Source organism: Lactuca virosa, chromosome 1, assembly GCF_052849685.1.
Source record: "Lactuca virosa cultivar CGN04683 chromosome 1, Lactuca_virosa_CGN04683_v6, whole genome shotgun sequence".
NCBI classification, from domain to species: Eukaryota; Viridiplantae; Streptophyta; class Magnoliopsida; order Asterales; family Asteraceae; genus Lactuca; species Lactuca virosa.
In genome coordinates this window covers 120,332,321-120,358,391 of record NC_136426.1, presented here as the reverse complement: position 1 = coordinate 120,358,391, position 26,071 = coordinate 120,332,321, and the positions used below count along the sequence as shown (strand labels likewise).

The 26,071-nt window shown below is 38.7% G+C and overlaps 1 protein-coding gene across 1 annotated transcript; it reads right to left on the bottom strand.

Moving 5' to 3' along the window:
• Positions 1–3,723: 3,723 nt before the first annotated feature.
• On the bottom strand, positions 3,724–4,387 carry LOC145157384 (putative histone H2B.1). The gene has a single exon (XM_079076433.1). It carries the CDS (start codon positions 4,296–4,298, stop codon positions 3,852–3,854), a length of 447 nt encoding a protein of 148 aa, XP_078932559.1. The 5' UTR covers positions 4,299–4,387; the 3' UTR covers positions 3,724–3,851.
• Positions 4,388–26,071: the final 21,684 nt, after the last annotated feature.

Genomic DNA, 26,071 nt, shown 5'->3' with positions numbered 1-26,071 from the left:
TACGGTCGTACACCCCCTCATGGCCGCACACTCACCCCTATATATATATATATATATATATATATATATATATATATATATATATATATATATATATATATATATATAAGTGGACCTCCTTTCCTTCATTCCTTTCTTCTCTTGGCTGCACACTACTCCCTTTCTCTCAAGCTTACTCAACCGTGAGCCCTCCAAGGCTTCAAAAACGTGAGTATTCCATCCTCTAGCTTGTTATACTTGAAAGACCCCTTGATCTAAGCCTTGATTCATCAAGTTTCAACATGATTCATCATCCTTGGAAGGTGTACGGCCGCACACCTACATAAGGTGGGCCGTACACACCCTAAAGACCCTCCAAAGTGAGAGTTTGGCCCCTATCTTCTAGTTGGACATGATCCTAGTCTTGATACACCTTAAAGTTGACAACTTGGGCATAAACATGAGGAGTGTACGGCCGCACACCCCTTTGTACGGCCGCACACACACCTTAGGGTCGTAAACCCACTTTGATGGACATTTTAGGCCTCAAACTTGCATTACAACCAAGCATGGGACCTAGAACACTTCCTTGATGCTTCTTAGGGCCTTGAAACACCTCAACATGCACAATTTTTCATGAGTGTACGGCCGTACACTCATGGGCCGCACACCCAGGTCCGTACACCCCCTTAGGGTGGCCGTACACCTCCTTCACTCAATCCCATATGGTTTTAGCACTTAGTCCAAGTGTTTCCAAGTCCTTAGGGTGGTTTCCTATCATGTCTAAGTCATGAAATACCCTAAATTGAATCATATATGTGTTATTACATGTTAAATAGGATTCAATTGTGTTCGAGACTTCATTTGACACTCAGCATCTCTTATCGATCCTTCATACAAACCACTCACTCGAGGTGAGTTCATACCCCTACGCTTTTACGATTTTTAAACGTTTTCAGGGGGAATACAAGTCAAACATAAATGCTTTTGTGAACTAATACAAAAGGACTTTTAACAAGTATAAAACTCATGCAATTGATTCAGACAAACGATTTTCATATTTGTATAAAAATATTTAGATATCTTATCCTTTTTGTACTATGTTGAGCATAAGGGACGTTTTCAACTTACAACCAAAATTGCATAGTTTTTCAGGTTCAACATTCACATCATATACATGTAAACTATAATAGGTATAGTTTGGGGTTTTCAAAACGTAACTTTTACGAATTCAGAAGTTATTCACCACTAAACATATAAACTATGACAGATTTAGTTTATGGTATTTTCTTACTACAAGGGCATGGCATTTCATAATTATTTAAGTATAATTATTACCATATACCGCATCCAACGGATTCTAATACAAGAAAACACTTTAGAATTACATGTAAACTAGATTGTACAACATTGTGAGGCTCTACTTCAAAACTGTACCCTTTGGTGTACTGAATTAAATCCTATCGTAGTATAACCAGAGTCTCCTAGAGGGAGAGCGTGAGATTTGTGAATAGATCTATTCGTGATTGACAATCCCACACCTGAACTGCTAGCTACAGTTAGGCAGGCATGCCTGGGGTAACAAATGTCATTTAACCAACACTTGAAGAACGTTGTAAAGGTCTCTATGTCATATCAAGCATGGTTATACGACTCACAATAAGTATAAACTAATTATTTGGTTACGGGATTTCACTCTTCAATGGTTTTATTTTAAGTAATAAACCTAATATACATACTGGTGTTAGCCAGGGTTTTCACACTATATGATATTTACGTTACTGGTGGTAACCAGGGTTTTCATGCAAGTACTTTCAAATATAAGAATAGAATTCAATAACGAACTTACCATGAGCCTTAGGGTTTAAGGCTACTTTTCATTATTTAAGAAAATATTGGATTTTCTTGGAAATATACAAACCTTTCTACAAATTTATAAATGGATTTTTGCTACATAACCTCGCTTATGAACTTACCAGCTTTATGCTAATACTCTTTCAAAACTACTTGTATTCTCAGGAAATCAGTAGACAGGTACCTCCTGGAGTTTTGGGAAGTTGGAGCAACTAAAGTCATGTCTGTAAATTATACTTACACTTTTTGATGTATTTAAACAAGGTTAAACAGATGTAAACCTTTTTCATATAAGTATTCAATGTAATGGTTGTGTTTACTATGATTGTTATGATACAATGGTTGTGACACTACACGTGACGTCATCCACCCCCGAACGTTTCTGCCGTTCCGGTTTGGGGGTGTGACACTTCTTCATATGTTAGAACCTCGGTAGGCAGCTAGATTCACTCAAGTTTCCTGTGCTTCTAGTTTGTTAACTCCTTTTTCTTGATATAACACCTTCTTTACAGGCTCTTGACTACTTTCCCCATGTGTGAGTTTTCCATCAACTTGTTCAGCGCCCTCTTTTCTCTTTGCAATTGCATCTCCATGTCATGAGCATTATTCTCTTGTGGTGAAGTAGTTTGAGATTTGTTTTTCAGCTTGAATGACCCTTCTTATGTTCTTCATTCATGTTTATGATTGAAAGCTTCCTCAACATTATATTAACAAATTACAAAGAGATGTAATCATCATTATTATAAGCAATTGATTTTAAAAAGTCTAGTAACTTTCTTAGAGCTCTCTAAATATCGATTACCTAATTGGAAATATAGCAAAATCATGTTCTTATTTATTCTAGTTTATAGTTATTAAACATCAGTTCGAAAAGTAATGAATTTTTTGATAAAATTATCTAACTTAATTAGTTATGTTACTTATTATGAAATAAAAAGTGTTTGAAATAGCAAAAAAAAAACAAAAAAGACAAAAAAAAATCATGTATAGGGTGAAGAGGAAGCCTAGAATAAACTGGAAATTAAAATTAAAATTGTACCAAAGTGCAAGTGAAAATAAAAAAGAAATAGGGCAATTGAATAACAAATTACAAATTACCCTCTACATTATATTAACAAATTACAAACAGATACAATCATCATTATTATAAACAATTGATTTTAAAAAATATCTTTCTTAGAGCTCTTTAAATATCGATTATCTAATTGGAAATGTAGCAAAATTACGTTCCTATTTGTTCTAGTTTATAGTTATTAAAAATCACTTCGAAAAGTAATGAATTTTGATAAAATTATGGAACTTAATTATTTGTGTTGCTTATTATGAAATAAAAAGTGTTTAAAATAGCAAAAAAAAAAAAAAAAAAAAAAATCCATGTATAGGGTGAAAAGGAAACCTAGAATAAACTTGAAATAAAAAGTAAAATTGTATCGAAGTGCAAGTGTAAATAAAAAAAACTAGAATAAAGAAATAAAAATTAAAATTGTGCAGATACCGAAGTGCAAGTGTAAATTAAAAAACTGTAGAGTACAATTTGGAAGCAATCTCTATATCAGAGCCAGGTTTCGATCCTGGGACCTGTGGGTTATGGGCCCACCACGCTTCCGCTGCGCCACTCTGATTTCTTGTTAAAATATTGAACAAATGAGATAAGACAATAACGTTTTGTAATTACACTATTTTAATAAACAAAGTACACGAACATTAACACATATTTTTTTTAAAGTTATCGAAGTTTATAATAACTTTTAGCAATGGGATATTTCATCTTTATTTACAAAAGAATACAGTAGTTTTATTAGTAGGTTTGTTATTAGAAATCCAAATACAGACTGTTGTTTTAACAAGGAAAACAACCTTTCTTACATAAATCTTGAATTAAATTCCTGATTGATAAGAAAATATCACCAACTCAATTTCATTTGATACCCATATAATTCATCGAGAAAGATAATAACTTTACAATCTGTAAACAGAAACACTAAACCAACATCAACATGAACCCTAAACCCCCAAATCTAAGAACTGGTAAATTTTGTCACAGCCTTCGTCCCCTCCGAGACAGCATGCTTTGCCAACTCCCCTGGCAAAACCAATCTCACCGCCGTCTGAATCTCCCTTGATGTAATCGTCGGCTTCTTGTTGTACCTCGCAAGCTTCGAAGATTCAGAAGCAAGCTTCTCGAAGATGTCGTTAATGAAGGAATTCATAATCCCCATGGCCTTGCTTGAGATCCCGATATCAGGATGAACTTGCTTTAAAACCTTAAAGATGTAGATCTTGTATGTCTCCACGTTCTTCTTGCTTCTCTTCTTCTTCTTATCAGCGGCACCGGCGCCGGCGTCCTTGGGAAGCTTCTTCCCGGCCTTTGGCTTTTTCTCGGCAGGGGCTTTTTCAGCGACGGCGGCTTTCTTTTCCTCCGCGGGCTTCTTTTCAGCTGGCTTCTTCTCTGCTTTTGGCGCCATTGAATGGATTTGAGTTTTTTAGGAAAGAGAGATTGATTTGGTAGGGAGATAAAGATGGATTATTGTGTGTGTGAGAATGAAGGGACGAAGTGTTGCATTTATATATGGATTGAGAGGCGTGATCTGATTGGTCGATATTAGTTCTCGCGGATCGTGCTTTGAAGTGTTGTAATTTACAAATTTGACCCTTCTGTTTTCGTGGATCTAATACAAAAACCATTTTTTGTTGAACTTTGGTTTCAATTTGTTTTTCTTATCTCAAAAATCGTTAGAGGTTAAGCGGTTTGTAAAATATCATATTTTCCATGTTATATAGCTATTTTGATTTATTAAGTGGGTCCGTCCTCACTGTTACAATTCTTTTTTTTTTTTAATATCAATGTTTAACCTATAATATTATTATTGTTTGTTATCAATAAAGATAATATAAAACTAGTACAAAATCAAATCATTCTCCATCTATTACAAACGTTTTTAACCCTACAAAAAATATTATAATTATATTCTTATTTTTCTAACTTTAACAAATCATCAACTTACCACCGGTGTAATATCACACCCAGTGAGCAGCTACTCCCCAAATTCAATAGTAGAAGAATGATTAAACCTTAAAAACGATAGTTGAAGTAGAAGATGGGTGTTGGACATTTTCTTAAACAACATAGTAGCCCTAGTTTTTCAACCTATCAATTAATATCACCAACTAATTTAAACCAAAAAATCAAACTCTAAGATTGATAGTAGAATAACAAATAGACCTTAATACAAGATGTGAGTATGAGGAGTGTGAACTTTCGTCCGTATTTGTATATCTTTCGAACTCTAACAACTCTTGTGTCTCATACCAGGTGGGTGTGCAAGATAAAAAGGGAACAATGGGTGATGCTAGGAAACGCCGCATGAAGGAGATGGATGTTGGTCATTTTCTCATATAAGTGGTGGCTATTCCTGCTCAAGCCCATGATTTTTAGGGTTTATCTCGTATTTAAACACCTTAACTCTTGAATTAGGTCATCCCCTTCAGACTCCACCTCCCCATTTCGAAACCCTAGCCTCATTTTCCATGATTATGAGCTTGGTGGCTTGATCTTGAGGTTGTTTTCTTGATTTGGTGAAGCTTATGAAGGTGTAACACCGTAAATTTCCAAACAAAATTTTCATTTTAAATTACATCAATTTCATTAACACAACCATAAAAATCCCAAATATCGAGTTATCAAAAACACATGTTCATTAATTGTTTAAACACAATCCAGGATCCACAAAATATAAACTCCATCTCAAGTGTGTGTACAATCAAGCCGACGCCTTCCCGCGATCCTGAGAAGTACCTGAAACACATATCACATAACACGGTAAGCACGAAGCTTAGTGAGTTCCCCAAAATACCACACATATCTCATTAGCCTCTCATGGCTATAACTCAAATAAGACCCTTCGGTTAATATGTCTCAGTGGGACCCTCTAGTCCCACAACTCGGGTGGACCCTCCGGTCCGATCTCGGTAAGCTCAGAATAATACACATCATAAATCACAAAGAAATAATGCAGGATATCACAATACTCAATATAAGCACATAAGACCCTCCGGTCACACAAAGGTTACCACTCTAGGTAAGTATAGTGAGAAGACTCATCTCGTAAGCAAGCAAGGAAACTGAATACCCCTCGAACAGTCTAACCCCCGCCTATATGTAACAAACATCTCTAATTAACACTTAAAGATCACAATTCTAAATAAACTCATGATAGTCCCTCTTTAGCTCCTAGGATGGGTAAAAGACCATTTTACCCCTCCGTGGTCCCCATAATCCCTGCCTTGACCAAACCCTAAAGTCAACAGAAGTCAACACTCGAGTCAACTGTCCATGTTTACCTGACTCGCCGAGTGCACCTATGTGACTCGTCGAGTCCCCATTATTCCTCAGAACATCGCGAAAACCCAACTTAACTCGTTGAGTTGTCTCATCAACTCGCCGAGTTACCCTTGTCCAGACTCATCGGGGGAAAACCCTAGCCGACTCGTCGAGTCAGCTCATTGACTCGGCGAGTCCATTCAGGCTGGATTCTCATTCAGACGTTTTAAGGCAGATCCACTACTCCAAACTCTAGATCTAGTCTCCTAAGGCTCGAATGTCACGTAAAGCTTCGATCTTTACGTCCATGCATGGCATATTTGCTCCATAGTGCCAATACAAGCTCCAACAATGGGTTAGATGCACAAGATCTTGTCTCTAGCTCAATAAAGTTCGGGTCTTTGGACTCACAAGACCTCGTACAATCCAGATCTGAGGTTTCAGCCTCAATCATGCTCAAAGGACTCAAGTGACACAAAAAGGATGGGAGAAAACCCTAGAAAACTCCCCAAACCAATATCTCATAAGGAAATGATCAAGTTAACATCTTTATACCTCCAACTGAAGCAAAACCCTGATGAACCTCTAGATCCAAAGCCTCCTCTTGATCCAAGCTTTGATGATCTTCTCTTCTCCTTCAAAAGTGCACTAATAATCACAAGATTAGCTTCTCTCTCACTCTCTAGCTCAAGTGGACGATTAGGGTTTCTCTCAAGGATGTAAGGTGGCTGGTGAGGCGGAAATGAGGGCTTAAGGCCCCTTAAATAGGTCACAAACCTGGGGATTTAGGGTTTCCTCACACAACGCCAACTCGGCGAGTCGGCTCTCTGACTCGTCGCGTCGGCCATTAAACCCACGTGACCAATCCAACTCTACTCGACGAGTCGGATGCACAACTCGTCGAGTCACTCATTAAATCCCAAAAATAAATAAATAAATGTAATACCTGGGAGTCGGTGTAACACCCGTGTTTCGGGGCTAAGCATTAATAGATGATGTAATAGTCTAGGTCAACCATTGTAACCCATTTTAAAGTAATAAAGATGAATTACTTGAATGTTATGTGAATTATGTGCTTTTGTGTGATTATTACTTGTTTATAATAATATAATAAATAAGGATAAAAATAAGCATCAAAAATAAAATGTTAGATAAATCTGATATCTATGAAGAAAGTTGTAGTAGTCGTGACAAGGATTCCGGAGATAAAAAGAACGCCGAAATCCGAGTTATAACGAAGAAGTTATGGCATGTCGAAGTTTTACGACAAAACCGGCACGGCACCGGGAAACGTAAATAGTGAATTTACGATAGAAGACTTTTAGCCTTATAAATCTAAACAAAAGTTGTAGTATACTTTAAACCGAGAGCGTGCATAAAAGGAACACCCAAATCTGACTTCGTATGAGGAAGTTATGATTTTTCTAAGATTCGACATAGCAGTGCACGACCCGAAACTCGAATTTTAATTCGAGCGGTTTTTTGCCTACACGACCTAAATGAGAGTTGAAGATCTCATTAATAGGAACTCAAAGGTAAAAAGACAGACGAAAACGGAGTCCGTATGTAGAAGTTACGTAGTCATTTAACAGTATAATCTTCTCATACTGTTAAATTTAAAATCGGTCGAGAATTAGCCGACGGAGTCAAAAGGAAAGTTGTAGATCTTGTCTTTACCTACGCGTGGATATAAAGAACGTCAAAAACGGAATTCTTATGTGAAAGTTATGAGTTTTTAAAGATTGGTTGTTTTACCTGCGTCCGGCGCCACGTGTCAGCACCAGACTTCGCCTTGGAGCCTACGCAAGGCTCACGACGTGAGCACCCTTTCTCACAACGTGAATCAGCACAGACAGCCTATAAATAGAAGCGTAAATCACCCCCAAAACACACACCTTTCATACCCTTTCTCTCCCATTACCCCCAAAACCTCTCTTCCATTCCCTAGTACTTCCTAAGTGCTAGAAGCGAGTCCCGGAGAGCCCGAAGGCTCCAAGAAAAAGAGTTTTTCGGTTTGAAATTCTGCCCGTACGGAGCCCGGTTTTCAAGCAAACTTCTCGGTTTCGTCAAAGAAGATTATTTTTAGAAGCGAGGTGCTGTCTGAATCACTCTGTATCAGGTGAGTGTATAGTCACTTTCATCTTACACATAGATATGAAGTATTTTATATAAATATGTGCTATGTGTATATATATGTTATCTGTTTACCTGAGATGTTTGTTGTATGAAAGATCTATACTTCTTTCTTTCAGATCTGAAACTTTTTCCTTCAGATCTACACTTTCTCATCTCAGATCTAAGCTTTTTCTTCATATCTAAACTGTATACTTTGAGATCTATGTTGGATGAAATATCTGAACTTCTTTCTTTCAGATCTGAAACTTTTTCATTCAGATATACACTTTCTCATCTCAGATCTAAACTTTTTCTTCAGATCGAAACTGTATACTTTGAGATCTATGTTGGATGAAAGATCTGAACTTATTTCCTTCAGATCTGAGCTTTTTCTTCAGATCTAGACCGTATATGTATTTTATGCTTTGAAAGTTATGCTGGATGAAAGATGTAAACATTATTTTATTTTTCAGATCTATAATATATAAATATTTTATGCTTTGAAAGTTATGTTGGATGAAAGATGGAAACATTGTTTTTCAGATCTGGACTGTGTATGTATTTTATATCTACAAATATGTTGGGTAGAACAATGGGTAGATGAAATAGATTATGTGTGTTAAAATGATGAGAGGCCTTGATGTTTACGATGTTTAAGATGATCTAGTCGTCTAGCGGAGTATAGATGACGACCACAGACTTTTCTAGGCAGTCCAGTGGAACGCTAGCAGGCTCGCAACATGTAGGTGTTTTTGAAGATGTACTCCATCCCCCCATGGTTGCCTTACGGACACATATGGATGAGGAATACTCTTAGCAATAGTGCACATCCTGATGAAATTCCTTAGGATAGGTCCCTTATAATAGATGCTTTAGGGTCGTAAAGTGAGGACAACGGGAACAGGTAATCGGGCTAGTGATTTGATGAAAATAAATAATGAACTTATTATTGTGGGTTGAAAACCCTATATGCTCACCAGGCTCCCCATTCTGACCCACTCAGTTTTCTTGTATTACAGGTAGTGGCAAAAGCATAGTTGGATGACTTGACGAGAGATTATGGATTTGAGGTCAGATTGTGTTTTGTGGCCTAGAATGTTTATTTCTTTTTGGTTTATGCGTATGGTCTGTATCGATGATTGACATCCCGAGTTTTTGTAATGTAATGAAAATCCATTTCTTTAAGAAATGCTTTGATAAAATTTATATCGTATTTTGTTTTGGGAACAAATTCCGCAATACTTTTCTTAAGAAGTTACTCTGATTTTTATTAAAAAGCATAAACGAAATCGGTTTTTTCTGGCCGTAAAAATGGGGATGTCACAGTTGGTATCAGAGCATTAGTTTAAGCGAACTAGGAATTTGTAGGATTTTTATACTTAAACTTAGAATGCTAAGCGATGATCGTGAGATGAGTGTCTTCCATATTTTTGACACAAGCACTAGTTTATTTTAGGAAAGATGCCTAAAATGCTTTTATGTGCTAAATGCTTTATGCTTTCCTTACATGCTATTATTTGTTCGGATCTATGGTCTGTTGCCGACCGGATCTGGAAACCTTATGTGTTCAGGATTCTAAGCGTTCGAATACGATATTAGAACTAGCATGTAACGTTTCAGAGTGATAAGGATAATTTAAACGTCTATCGTGAATAAAGATCTGAATTCACCTAATTTGGTGTATAGACCGAAATGGAAAGAACCCGAAGCGGAGCTGGAAAGGCAAATGGAAACAGGAATCAGCAGCCTTAACCCCACGGGATTGAGCAAGTGCCAATTGTAGAAGTTGCACCTGAGCCAGTCACTATGGCCGGAGTACAAGCCATGATTTGGGAAATGATGGCTGAGCAAAGGGAAGAGATGAGACAATTGTTGTTGAATAACAGAAATGAACCTTCGATGCATGTTGAGCAACCAGAACTGAATGACGGAGAGTCTGAAGAAGGGAATAACAGCTGCACTGTCAGTCAGGTGGAACCCCCGGTGATCAGGAGGAACAACCATGATGAAGGAGTCGAGAGGAACGAATGCAAGTATAAGGACTTCACAACTTGTAAGCCATCAACTTTCACGGGGAAGGAGGATCCAATTGGAGTCATGGACTGGATATCGGAGATGGAATTGGCTTTCATAACATGTGGTTGCAAAGGCAAGCTACAGACCACATTTGCAGTGCGTCAGTTCAGAGGTGGCGCTGTTCGCTGGTGGAACACTCTGGGGAAGACCCTAAACCCCAATGAGCCACTACAGTTGACTTGGACATAATTTTTGGTACACTTCAAGCGCAAGTACTGCTCAACCCAAAATCTGCTCGAGCTAGAGAACCAATTCCTGACATTGAAGAAGGGAAGCATGTCCATTGATGAAAACACAAATGCTTTCATTGACAAAATGCAGTTAGCCTTGCGCATCGTTCCAGACGAGCTGACGAAAGTTGATAAGTATGCAAAGGGACTTCCATGGGAGTACGCTATGCCAGTCCGTCAGGCACCTACTCTGGAGGCAGCTATCTGGGCTGCCAAGTCTGTTGAGGAAATGATCAAGGGAAGAGCCGCCAGCAAGGTTGAGGTTGGCGAAAAGAGGAAGTTTGAGGGGTCGTAAAAATCTAACAAGAAGAACAAGTCTGGTTCAAAGAAATTTGGAGGAGGAGGAAACGAAGCAAAGTGGTGCGAAAAGTGTAAAAAGAAACACTCGGGGAAATGTAGCGAGGAGGTGACTTGCTACAGATGTGGAAGGACAGGGCATTACGCCAACGAGTGCACATCCAATAAGAAGGTGTGCTATGGATGTAATGAGGAAGGGCACATCGCTTAGGATTGCCCGAAGAAGAAGGAGGCGGCAAGGCCCAATGTCCCACCGAAGCCAAAAGCCAAAGCTTTCCAGATGACCCTGGAAGCCGCGAAGGAAGCATCAGATGTCGCTTCAGGTACCTTTCTTGTAAATGGATTTCCTACCAACATATTGTTTGATTCTGGAGCAAATTACTCCTTTATATCACATAAATTTGGTGAAAGACTAGCATTGCCTATAGAAAAACTTGATGATGCTCTAGTTGTAGAAGTTGTCGGTGGAAAATTCATACCCGTTAGCGATTGCATTAGGAATATCGTCATCGACTTGAACGGAAACGAATTCCACGAGGAGCTGTTACCTATTGAGCTAAATGGTTTCGATATCGTACTGGGAATGGATTGGCTTAGCGCCAATGATGCCGAGATATTATGCAAGAAGAAGATAGTAAGAGTAAACCCGCCTGGAAAAGAGTCATTCGTGGTGTATGGGGACAAACGCAGAGTAAATTCTGGAATCATCTCCCTGATGAAAGCCATAAAATGTTTGTCCAAAGGTTGCTCATCATACTTGGCATTTGTGATCGATGCTAAGAAGGAGAAAAAGGAGATGCAAAATATACCAGTGGTGTGTGACTATCCGGAAGTCTTTCCTGAAGCTCTTCGTGGATTGCCCCCTGATAGACAAGTGGAGTTCCGAATAGACTTGTTACCAGGAACAACACCAATAGCAAAAGCACCATGACGGAAATTATTATTTCCACCGACATGAAGTCGATAGTGGAGCGTGTGTGGTTAACCGACACACTAATATGGACTAATAAAGGGTGGCAATGGGTGTCTCGTAAATTATCATTGATTAATGGAGCATGTGTGGCTAACCGGCACATTAATTAGGTGATAAATGACATCGAGAGTACCAAGCTAATTTGCATGGTTATTCACATCTTGTTTGTGATCCTCGGTATCCCAGTCACAAATGGAAGAGCATAATCGAGATTATACATGCCATTGAATAGTTCAATGAATATCAAAAGAACTAGGAATTTCATTTAAAACCTAATTCATTCAAATTTCGTTTTTCATGGTGAAATTGGTAAATCATCATTTACCTACCTTTAAATAATTTGTAACTAGATTACGACATCCCTTTTCTGAATTGTGAATTATTTAGTTGGATCCTAGCCTTAATATTTCATTTGGGTGTTATATTAAGGATTTTCTTATCTAATCAAAGTTGTCCTTCTTCTTTGTCACATGTCAACCTCCAACAATGCTTTTGGTTCCTCCAACAACAACAACTCCTCCGACAACTTCTCTCTCTTGAGCATCTGCTCAAAAGTCACTTTTGATGGCACCAATTATAATGATTGTATGCGAAACATCAATACGGCTTTATGCTTCGAGGACAATGAATATGTACTCGAAAAAGAGTTGAACAAGATTGATGAGAAAAAATCTACTCCTGAAGAAATAGTTGAGTATAGGAGACATTGAAATGAAGCTATCAAAGTGTCATGCATCATGGTGGCTACTATGGCTCCTGAGCTACAAAGGTTCTATGAGGATTACTGGCCGTATGAGATGAACAAGGACTTGATGGAAAAGTACCATCAACGAGCTCGTCAAGAAAGATACGAGATAGTAAAATCCTTAATTAGCATCAAGATGAAAGACGGGGAGTCTATCACGAGCCACTTGCAACGCATGCAACGATATGTGGATCGTTTGCTGAAACTCAATGTGAACTTCGATGAGGAATTGGCTATTGACATAGTCTTGCACTCATTTCCCAACTGTTATGATCAGTTTATCATGACTTATCATTCGAACAAGGAAGAAACGATATTGAGTCGGCTTCAGAGCTTGCTGAGAACTGATGAGAGTGGAACGAAGGGAAAGAGTATTGCCTCCACTCCTGCTGTTGCTGCTCCCATCTTGGCTATTGGGCAAGGGAAAGAGTATTCATTCTCATTTTGGATAGCCATAAATGGTGGGTCTGTATCAGGCACCCAGTTAGGTATGTATGGTCATCTACTAGATTAAGATGACAACACCTGAATGGTGTAGATAAATCTTGTGAATTACGTTGTTAGTGTAGATTTAGAACCCACGGGCGTATTTTGTAACATAATGGGTGTCCATTCCCGTAGGTGTTTATACTCTATATTGAATAATATTCTTCCTTGATTGCTAATTGAGCAAATGCATAGAATATATACATACACAAATTACACGATTGGACCTATTCTAGAAGGTATAAGATGGGATGCCAATATAAACATAAACATATAACACACAATACAACTACAATAACATACATATACTAACATCCCCCTGAAGATTGAATGGGAGAAGGGAGTCAGACGTTTAAGTTGGATCGAAAGTCATTCAACAAGGATATAGACAGCCCTTTCGTGAAGATGTTGGTGTTTTGAGCGGAAGATGGAACATGTAGAACGCGAATTTGACCCCGGGCAACTTGGTCGCGAACAAAATGGATGTCAATCTCTATGTGTTTGGTTCGTTGATGTTGAACCGTGTTCGCAGATATGTAGACAACACTAATGTTATCACAATAGACGATTGTTGCCTTATGCTTAGGGCAACGTAGTTCGCAAAGGAGATTTCGAATCCAACTGGTTTCACCGACTGTTTTTGCGACTCCTCTATATTCGGCTTCAGAACTAGAGCGTGAGACAACACCTTGTCATTGTGAGGACCAAGATATGAGGTTATCTCCTAGGACAATACAGTAACCGGATGTGGATCGTCGAGATGTTGGACATCTCCCCCCCCCCCCCCAATCTGCATCTGAGTAGGCGACAAGGTTGAAAGTGAGGAAGATGTGAATTTGTAGTCTGTGGTCAATGGTGCCATGTATGTCCCGTAAGATATGTTTGAGAGCATGAAGGTGCTTCCCCGTAGGGGCATGCATATAAAGGAAAATCGGTTGTACAGCAAAGGTAATATCAGGTCTGGTGAAGGTCAAGTACTGAAGTGATGGGTTTTAGGTACAACAAATAAACTATAAAACAATTCCTAAGTTCACATGCAACCTACTTTGGATCTATGTTTTAACTATTGAACATACAACTTTGAATTGCAAAACAAGAACCCTAGAGGAGAGAGGCTAATTTCGAAATTAACAAACTAGGGTTTAGGGTTTACATACCTTTCAATTGTTATAGCAAACAATTGATATTCCCTTGATCTTGATCTTGATCTTCTTGGAAGCTTTAGCACCACAAGTGTAATGCCTCTAATGGAATCACACCCAATGACTAGCAAGAAGGAAAGTAGAAGAAGAGAGAGGAGAGAGGGAGTATGCAAAATCTCGGCCTTAGGGTTTCTTCAAAAGAAAGAGTGACCAAAAACATGAACCAGGAGGCTCCTTATATAGCTGAGGGATCTAGGGTTTAAGGGAAACCCTAGTTATCCTTTGCTTAGGGCCTAAGCAAACCCAAGGGCCTTATCCAAGCCCCTATGGACGAAATTATTAGGGTTTCCCCTAAAGATTTCGTCCACCCTCTTCCAAGGGGGTCCTAGAGCCTTCCACTCAACTATTAGATAATTGCAAACTAGTCCCTGCACCTTATAATTAATTCTTTTAACCCCAAAATCAATTCTGATTAATTTCTGGCTAACAATTAATTAAACATAATGATTTCTAATTAATATATTAATCCATTAACATATTAATAAATCATTTATATATATTAATTTATTAATCTTATAAATTAATATCTCTCCTTTCATAATTTCCTTGTCCAGTTGCTAGGTTGAGGGCAACCCAAAAGGACTGTGCTGCTGTCAATTCAAGTACATACCAATTATAGTTATGGGCTTAGACACCTAATCCAACAGTCTCCCACTTGGATAAGTCTGTAACTATAATTGCTAGTATGCCTTCTAAATTTGACCAGCAAATTGTAGCTTCCAAAAAGCTGCTGCCGAACTCTGACCCAGTCAGTTACGTGTCCTAAGATAAGTGATCATATAACCCTTCGTTCTGCTTGATATCCCCAGACAAAAGACATGGAATATAATCAATCTCTTTGTCCAGAATCTATGTTTCCCGATTCCTGATTTGTGATGATGTAGGACTTCTAATCGAACACATCAATTTAGTCCTGGGTGGGCTCAGCACATAAGTCAACACCAAATCATCGAGGGGCCCACATATATCGCTTTTCCTGTTAGGGCAAAAGGAACGAATAAACGTTGACTCATATGCTTGTATCTTTTACTCATCAAATTATGCATGACAATACGTTTTATAACACCAAGTTACTGATGCGTTTTCGTATCACCAATGCACAACCGACTTGTAAATTACAACTCATATATCTTCGTTTCAAGATTATAAGATATTATCGTCTCAGTATTACTCGTGATGAATTCCATGAAGTAATACTCTGAGCGAGGGTTTATCCAATACTCAAATCTCAATTTCTGAGTACTCATGAACATTGCAGCAATTCTATTGCCATGTCTATCCTTAGACAATCTGCAATCCAATTCATGACAGTCTTAATTCACTACTTACTTCCAAGAGTACGAGCGACTGTGGAGTTTGAATAATCTCATTATTCAGGAAGTAAAACATGCAAAAATGAAACACAATAATAAACAATCAACAAAAGGTAGTAGCCAAACTTATAAATAATACTTTATTATTTAATCACCAAAAGTCAATTACATTTACTTTGTTACAAGTTTCAAAAACTAATCTAACTACTAAAACTAATATCATCTTTCAGTCCTATGCTCCGAGCATGCTGAATATGCTTAGCCCTACTCAGACCCTTTGTGAGAGGATCTGCTGGGTTATCTTCAGATGACACCCTCTTTACTATAAGATGGCCTTCTTCTACTCTATGTCTGATGAAATGGTACTTTCTGTCGATATGTCTGGTCTTACCATGATCTCTCGGTTCCTTTGTCAAGGCAACCGCTCCTTCATTATCGCAGAACAGTTCCATAAGCTCCTGGATGGTTGGAACAACTCCGAGATCCCCGATGAAGTTCCTCAACCAAGCTGCTTCTTTCGACGCTTCACTTGCTGCTATGTACTCTGATTCACAAGTAGAATCAGCCACCGTATTTTGCTTGGAACTCTTCCAAGTAACTGCTCCTCCATTCAGTAAAAATACCCAGCCTGACTGAGAACGGAAGTTATCTCTATCCGTCTGAAAGCTGGCATCACTGTAACCATCTACTCTCAAAGTATCACTGCCACCAAGCACAAGAACCCAGTCCTTTGTCCTTCGCAAATACTTGAGTATATTCTTAACTGCTATCCAATGAGCTCTACCTGGGTTTCCCTGATAGCGACTAACCATGCTCAAAGCAAATGCCACATCAGGGCGAGTACATGTCATAGCGTACATGATCGATCCGACAGCGGAAGCATAAGGTACACGACTCATGTCATCTATTTCAATATCTGTACTCGGGCATTGAGTCTTACTCAATTTGGTATTGCTCTGGATAGGTAGCTCTCCCTTCTTGGAATTTTCCATACTAAACCTCTTTAGTACCTTATCCAAGTATGTGCTCTGACTAAGTCCAATTAGTCTCTTCTTTCTATCTCTCAATATTCTAATCCCAAGAATATAGGCAGCTTCTCCAAGGTCTTTCATGGCAAAACACTTTCCAAGCCAAGACTTAACTTCTTTCAAGGTTGGAACGTCGTTACCAATGAGTAATATGTCATCGACATACAACACTAGAAAAGTTACTATACTCCCACTAGCTTTGATATACACACAGAACTCATCTTCACTTCTAGAGAAACCAAATTCTTTGACTTTCTCATGGAAGCAAAGATTCCAACTGCGAGATGCTTGTTTCAATCCATAAATGGATTTCTCAAGCTTGCACACTCTATTAGGGAACTTTGCATCAACAAAACCCTCTGGCTGACTCATGTAAACATCTTCAGCCAACTTCCCATTAAGGAAAGCAGTTTTGACATCCATCTGCCAGATTTCATAATCATGAAAGGCAGCTATGGCGAGCAATATCCTAATAGATTTAATCTTAGCCACTGGCGAAAAAGTCTCATCATAGTCAACCCCTGGGGTTTGAGTAAAACCTTTTGCAACCAGTCGAGCCTTGAATGTATGCACATTCCCATCCATGTCTGTCTTCTTCTTGAAGATCCATTTGCACCCAACTGTCTTGCGACCTGGTGCACTATCAACCAAATTCCAAACTTGGTTGTCATACATGGACTTAATCTCGCTGTCCATTGCCTCTTTCCACTTGGAAGCCTCTGGGCCTGCCATTGCTTCCTTATAAGTGACTGGTTCATCTAAGTTTACCAGTGTTCTGTCACTTATGAATGTGTCACCATCTGAAGTAATATGAAAACCATACAACTCAGGTGGCACACTCACCCTAGTGGATCTTCTAAGAGGTAACGAGTTATCAATTGGTTCAACAGGAACTGTTTCCTCTGGTTGAGTGCTAGTGTCATCTAAGGTTCCTTCATTGGCTGACTCTTGAATTTCTTCAAGGTCAATAGTGCTCCCACTGTCCTCTTTGAATATGAGCTCTCTTTCAAGAAAGACTCCTCTTCGTGCTACAAAGACCACGTTCTCACTAGGCCTGTAGAACAAATATCCAAAAGACTGCTTTGGGTAACCAATGAAAACACATTTCTCACTTCTAGCTGCTAGCTTGTCGTGAGTCTCTCGTCTTACGAAAGCTTCACAACCCCAGACTTTAATATGTGCTAACGAGGGAACTTTCCCTGTCCACATTTCGTGAGGTGTTTTGGCAACCTTCTTTGTAGGGACAAGATTGAGGATGTGGGCGGCTGTCTCTAAGGCATACCCCCAGAAGTGAATAGGAAGCGAAGCCCGACTCATCATAGAACGAACCATGTCTAACAAGGTTCGATTACGCCTCTCAGCTACACCATTTAACTGTGGTGTCCTAGGAGGAGTCAATTGTGAGACTATCCTACATTCTTTCAGATAGTCGTTAAACTCGATACTAAGATACTCCCCGCCTCTATCGGATCTAAGTATCTTTATCTTTCTGCCCAATTGATTTTCGACTTCATGCTTAAACTCTTTGAACTTTTCAAAAGTTTCTGACTTATGCTTGATCAAGTAGATATATCCATATCTGCTATAATCGTCAGTGAAAGTCACATAGAATCGATTAGCATCTCTTGTAGTTGATCTGAAGGGTCCACACACATCCGTGTGTATGAGATCCAACAGACCTTCACCTCTTTCACAAGACCCTGTGAATGGTGATTTTGTCATCTTTCCCAAAAGACAAGACTCACACATATCATCTGACTTTAGGTCAAATGATTCCAACACTCCATCCTTTTAGAGTTGGGCTATGCGTTTCTTGTTAATGTGTCCAAGACGACAATGCCACAAGCATGCCTTGTCTACACTATTAGACAAGTCAATATTAAGTACACTATTTCCTAGGCTATCAACACAAGTCACTGTTTCATACACACCATTACAAGGCAAAGCTTCAAACATAAAAACACCATTCTTATAAACAGAAATTGAACCATTCAAATCATTAAAAGAATATGTAAAACCTTGTCTGAACAATGCATGAAATGAAATAATGTTTCTCGTCATCTCAGACGAATATCAACAATTTATTAAATCTAATCTAACATCATTACTAAGCAGAAGCTGATAAACTCCGATCTTGGTTACTGGTGAAGACTTTCTGTTTCCCATGATCAGGTTTATCCTTCCTCGCTCTATCTCCTCACTTTCCTTTAGACCCTGCAAATCAGAACAGATATGAAAACCACATCCTGTATCAAGGACCCATGAACGAGAAGATAATGAGTTATTAGCAGAAATAGTGTAAATACCTGCCGAAGATGGCTTCACTTTGCCATCCTTGATATCTTGCAGATATTGTGGGCAAGATCTCTTCCAATGCCCCTTTTGGTTGCAGTAAAAGCAAACTGCCTCTTTTGGATCAGAAACATGGGGAGTGGAACCATTGGGCTTAGCCTTTGGGCCATTACTAGATGACCCAGCTTGAGCCTTGCTCTTCCAGTTTTGCTTGGGAGGACCTTTCCTCTTTTTCCCCTTTCCCTGTCCAATAGCCAAAACAGGGGCACTCGTAGGTGTGGAGGGTATACTTTTACCCTTCATCCCTGCCTCAGCTGTCTGCAACAAGTTGTGCAATTGGGCCAAGGTCTGCTCAGTATTGTTCAAATGGTAAGTTAGAATAAACTGACCATAACATTCAGGAAGTGAGTTCAAGACCATGTCAATGGCCAATTCCTCATCAAAGTGAATATTGAGCTTGACCAAACGCTCTATGTAGCGTTGCATTCTTTGCACATGTGACACAACCGACTCCCCATCTTTCATCTTGCAAGCCATGAGTGACTTGACTACTTCGAACTTTTCTTGACGAGCTCGCTTATGGTACTTTTCCATAAGGTCCTTGTTCATCTCGAAAGGCCAGTAGTCCTCATAGTACCTCTGCAGTTCTGGGGACATAGTTGCCACCATGATGCATGCCACTTTGGTAGCATCATCGTAATGTTTCTTGTAGGCAGCAAGATCTTCAGGAGTAGCTTCATTCTCATCAAGCTCTTTGAGCTCCTTTTCAAGAACATATTCTTTGTTCTCGAAACGAAGAGCCATCTTGATGTTGCGCATCCAATTGTTATAGTTTGAGCCATCCATAACGACTTTGGAGCATATATTGAGCAAGGAGAAGTTCTGGTTGGAGGAGGATGAAGTAGAAGTGTTTCCAGGAGTAGACATCTGAAAAGAAAGAAAGTTTTAGTTAGATTTCAAGATACCTTAATAGAATAACCCAAAGATATAATATCAAGGTTAGGATCCAACTATGAAGATTCACAACTCAGAAATGGGATGCCGAGATCCAAGTGCAAATTTCATAAAGGTAGGCGAATGACGATTCACCAATTCCACCATTTGACGAAACAAACGAAGTGAAATTCCTAATTCTTTTGAGATACATTGAAACTATTCAATGGCATGTTTTAATCTCAGATTATGCTCTTCTATTTGTGACTGCGATGCCGAGGATCACAAACAAGATGTGAATAACCATGCAAATGTGCTTGGTAACCTCATTGTCTTTATCATTAACTATTGATGTGCTGGTAAACCACACACGCTCCATCAAAATGAAAATTATGAGATACCCATTACTACTCTTTATTGGTGCCTTTTAGTATGCTGGTTAACCACACACGCTCCACTAACGACCAATAAAGCATAATGTGCAATTTCATGGATTAGCATACTTTTCACATTTTTCCTAAAGTAACTAGAGTTGGGATTTTGAAAACAATGTTCTAGTACTTTTAATATCATTATACTTTTAATGAGAAGTAGTTGTCCTATCAAATCCATTCTGCTAACGACCCTCCACTAATGAAGGAAGCGGTGGGTGAGAGTGGACACCCATTCAACTACCATTTTATAGGCAGTTTCCTTATACCCCCCTTATAGATTAGCTTCGTGAATGAGGCATACTAGCGATTTGACTGACCATATTCTTATACATATAATATTAAACCTTTAATTATAATATATATAAGGTGTGTTTTAAAACCTTTTAAAACTTCAAGGGTTTATATAAATTTCGAAATTTAAGCTATTAAATTTAAATTTAAATAAACCAATTAACTAGATTTAATATTTATCTTTTAATTAACTATTAATCAAATTATTAAATCTTGTAAGGATTATCTAATTAAATTAATCAATTAATTTAATCCTAATCCTTATCCCTCTAATTTCGAAAAATAAGGTAAGGATAATTATCCAATTAATCTAATTAAGTAACAATTATCCAAAAACAAGAAACCCTAGTTATCTTCTTAGCATATTTCGAAATTCATAAGGGAGGAGGCTAGGGTTTTCAAAACCCTAACCCTAATTTCGATTAGGGTTCTTTGGAGGCTAGAGTTTTCGAAAAAACCCTTTGATGCAAAACCCTAGAAATCAAAAGATTGGCCTTTAGGGTTTAATAGCTATAAACCCTAATTTGCAATTCAACAATTGTAGCAATTCAATTTAAAACAACAATGGCTCTGATACCACTGATGGGTTTTAGGTACAACAAATAAACTAGAAAACAATTCCTAAGTTCACATGCAACCTACTTTGGATCTATGTTTTAACTATTGAACATACAACTTTGAATTGCAAAACAAGAACCCTAGAGGAGAGAGGCTAATTTCGAAATTAACAAACTAGGGTTTAGGGTTTACATACCTTTCAATTGTTATAGCAAACAATTGATATTCCCTTGATCTTGATCTTGATCTTCTTGGAAGCTTTAGCACCACAAGTGTAATGCCTCTAATGGAATCACACCCAATGACTAGCAAGAAGGAAAGTAGAAGAAGAGAGAGGAGAGAGGGAGTATGCAAAATCTCGGCCTTAGGGTTTCTTCAAAAGAAAGAGTGACCAAAAACATGAACCAGGAGGCTCCTTATATAGCTGAGGGATCTAGGGTTTAAGGGAAACCCTAGTTATCCTTTGCTTAGGGCCTAAGCAAACCCAAGGGCCTTATCCAAGCCCCTATGGACGAAATTATTAGGGTTTCCCCTAAAGATTTCGTCCACCCTCTTCCAAGGGGGTTCTAGAGCCTTCCACTCAACTATTAGATAATTGCAAACTAGTCCCTGCACCTTATAATTAATTCTTTTAACCCCAAAATAAATTCTGATTAATTTATGGCTAACAATTAATTAAACATAATGATTTCTAATTAATATATTAATCCATTAACATATTAATAAATCATTTATATATATATTAATTTATTAATCTTATAAATTAATATCTCTCCTTTCATAATTTCCTTGTCCAGTTGCTAGGTTGAGGGCAACCCAAAAGGACTGTGCTGCTGTCAATTCAAGTACATACCAATTATAGTTATGGGCTTAGACACCTAATCCAACATGAAGTGCACCAGCAAGGCTGTGATACATAGTGGGATCAGTGACAGGAGGGCCTGATGAGTCCATTTTGTGAACTGGGTTAGATGGAGTGTGACAAGGATTGCATTTTAACATGTTGGCATGCTCCAAGATGTCAGTGGCATACTTTTGCTGAGAAAGAAATAGACCAGTATCAGAGAAAACTGTAGAGATCCCTAGAAAGTAATTTAAGGCACCAAGATCGGTCATGGCAAACTCGTGGCTGAGTTGAAAAATGATCTGTATGAGAAGATCTGTGGTGGAATATGTGAGAATGATGTCATCAACGTAGAGCGGGAGATATGTTGTGGTAGTAGCAGTCAATGACATGTTGAGCGAATCGTTGAAACCAGACTCTAGGAGCCTGTTTGAGGCCAAAAAGAGATTTCTACAATAAACAAACATGGTCAGGAAAATCGGGATCCCGAAAACCAGGTGGCTGGTGCATGTAGACAGTCTCCTGAAGATGACCGTGAATAAATGCATTCTTCACATCAAGCTGATGAATGGGACACTTTCTAGATACAGCTACGTTGAGAACAGTACGAATGGTTGCTGGTTTTACAACTAGGCTAAAACTCTCATCGCAATCCACACCTTGTTGTTGACTTCTTCCGTTTGCTACAAGTCTTACTTTGTAGTGACGGAGTGTACCATCTGCATGAAATTTGTGACGAAAGAGCCACATAGACCTCAAAATATTGACCCCTTGAGGTCGTGGAAAAAGTTGCCATGTGTCATTAGTCATAAGATCATTAAATTCATCATTCAGTTACGATCCTGTACAGCCAGTAAGTGGGACCGGGGAAGGGGGGAAAGGGTTGTGGTATGAAGATTGAGATGTTTAATAGGTTTAATAATTCCATGTTTGGCATGAGTTGTCATTAGGTGAGTATGTTGAGGAGGAACGATCTCGTGGGGAGTCGTGGAAGTTGGTGAATTAAAGGGGGTGGATTGGGACGTAATGGGTGATGGTAGGGGAGAGTTTTAGTCCTCGGTGGAGGTGGATGCCAAGGGGTGATAGTGAGAGGTAGAGTTATATGTGATGTTAGAGAACAAATGAGAATGGTGGTAGGTATCATCAAGAAAGTTGTATGAGGGTGATTCTTTTCGGGTGACGGATTTGGAAAGGAAGGTTGTTTCATCAAAAATAACGTGTCGAGAAATTATTATTTTTTGAGATGATAGGTCTAAGCATATATCACCGTGGTGATTAGAGGGATAACCCAAGAATACACATGGGGAGGATCGAGGTGTGAGTTTGTGAAGGGTTATAAGATGTAGGTAGCATAATGATCCAAAAACACGAACGTGAGTATAGGTGGGTGGATTTTAGAATAGGCGGAAGTGAGGGGTGTCATTTTGAATTGCGGTGGACGGGAGAATATTTAGTGAATGTGTGGCCATGTGGAGGGCTTCCACCCAATAGACGGGGGCATGTGGGCTTGGAAAAGGAGAGATCGGATGGAATTGTTGATGGTTCGTAACATGTGTTCCGACTTTCCATTTTGTTGGGATATATGAGGACATAAAAAACGGAATTTAATACCATGAGAGGCAAAATGATCATGAAATTGCTTATTATCATATTCACATATGTTGTCACATTGGAAAGCTTTTATGGTTTTATTCAATTGAATTTTGATGCAGTTGGGGAAAAATAAAAATTTAGAAAAGACATCGGATTTTTGTTTTAGTGGGTAGACCCAAAGGCAATGCGAGTACTGGTCAAGAAAAATATCATAATACCGCAAGCCACTAGAACTAGAAATCGGTGATGTCCAAACATCTGAGTGTATAATATCAAACACATTGGAAACACAAGTGGATGACAAATCAAAAGGGAGTTTAACATGCTTGCCAAGTTGGCATGACAAATTACATCAATGTTTGTCTTATTACATAAGATAAATTTATTGGAAATTAAATATTGCAATGTTTTATTCCTGGGATGCCCTAGGCGTTGGTGCCAAATGTAAGGGCTTGCGGACACATGAGCTTGAGGTGTTGAAGGAAGAACCGGGTAGAGTGGCTATCACTATCACATCGAATTAAAGGTTATTATGTCATGTAAACCTTGACAGTAAAACCAATTTTGTTAAATTCAAAGGAACATTTATTTTGACGAGTAAATTTACGATTGGAAATAAGATTTTTTATTATAGTGGGTGTAATGAGAATATTGTTGAGGTGAAGGGGATGGTGCAAATTATGTAAAGGAAAATGAGAGTGATTGGTCTTAGTTACAGGAATATGGGATCCATAACTAACTAAAACGGAACGAGAATTATGATTATGACTAAGGGTTTAGAGTATAGCTTTGTTTGCATGAACGTGGTCGGTTGCTCCCGTATCCATACTCCAATCACTTTGACCCGGTTCGTGAAGAGACATAGATGAAAACATTTGTGGGAGGGTAGTTGTTTGATTTTGTCCAAACCGATCCCAAGGAGCTGGAAAAGTTGAAGGCTATTGTCCCATGAAATTGGGTGAAGAGGAGGCTGTCACATTTACTTGAGGAACAAATGAAGGAGATGGGCCTAATATTCCATTATGTTGTTGGGCTGCTACACGATTGGGGCAAGAGTTTAAAGTGGACCTGTTGGACTCACACACATGCACTAGGGGTGGTATGAAGACCCAACCATACGGCTGGGCAGAAGAAGAATGTCTCGACGATGAGACTGCAGTCGACGGCTATTGTTATTGTTGGCTTCCTTGACGCGACTGCTGCCAGTGGTCCTTAGGTGGCTGGTGGCGATCATTCCGGCGGTGTCCATGACGGAAATTATTATTTCCACCGGCATGAAGAATAGTAGGAGAAGAATAGTTGTTGGAATGAGATGGAACCAATGGAATGCAGATTTGATTGAAGTGGCTCTATTCCAAGGCTAGCATGGACCGAGTTTCAGAAAATGTTGGGAACGGATTGCGATGACAAATCAGGGTGGCAATGTTGTCAAACCGAGAGGAGAGACCGTTAATGGTGTAAATCATGAGATGCTTATCGGATATTTTAGAGTTAATATCCAAGTTCTCGAGAGGATCCGCAAAATTCTGTATTTTAGTGTAATAGGCTTGAACCGAGAGATCACCCATGGATATTGTACGGATTTCACTATCGAGTTGCATGATTCTTGTGTCTTTATTGTCGCGGAAAATCTTCTCGACATTGAGCCAAAGTTGACAAGCATAAACATTTCTTTTGGTGACATTGTTGACAACGTTTTGAGAAAGTGTCATGTAAAGCCAGGTGTGGACGATGGCATCCACCTTTTTCCATTGAGGATCGGTGGAGGGAGGATTGGGAGCATCGAATGTAGCATCAATGTGGTTGAGGGAGTCGTTTTCTTCACAATGAGTTGAAAAAAACTCTCACCAAGTATCATAATTATGACGTTCCAAATCGAGGATGATGGGTATGTGAGCTTTTATGTTAGTAACCGCAAAGGCTTTATGGACGGATGGGGTGGTGCATGACATTGTTGAGTAAAGGAGAATAAACAGTGAAGAAGATTAGGTTTAGGGGCGGCAGTAAGGCTGCTGAGAGGAAAAAGATGAAGTTTAAAAGGAAATGGAGAAATTTGAGAAGGGAATTTTTGGGAAGATTAGATATTATTCTCTGATACCATATTGAATGATATTCTTCCTTGATTGCTAATTAAGCAAATACACAGAATATATACATACACATATTACACGATTGGGCCTAATCTAGAAGGTATAAGATGGGCTGCCAATATAAATATAAACATATAACACATATATACAACTACCATAACATACATATACTAACACTCTATCCCCCTCATGGTTGCCATTGACTTCTACTGCCAACGAATCCCCGAAGTAGAAAAATCAACTCGTTACTTATAGTGATCCATCAGGTTAGATCTTAAGGATCAATGTTATAGGATCAGTATGTGAGAATCGATAGGATGGGATATATTGTCTTATGGATATCTACGTTAAGTGATATATTGTTGGTAAACGTTTATTAATTATGGATTATTATCATAATAAGATTGTGGGACTGAA

Bases quoted from the DNA above. Each gene is read 5' to 3' on its own strand.
- LOC145157384 (XM_079076433.1), bottom strand. From the start codon at position 4,298: ATGGCGCCAAAAGCAGAGAAGAAGCCAGCTGAAAAGAAGCCCGCGGAG.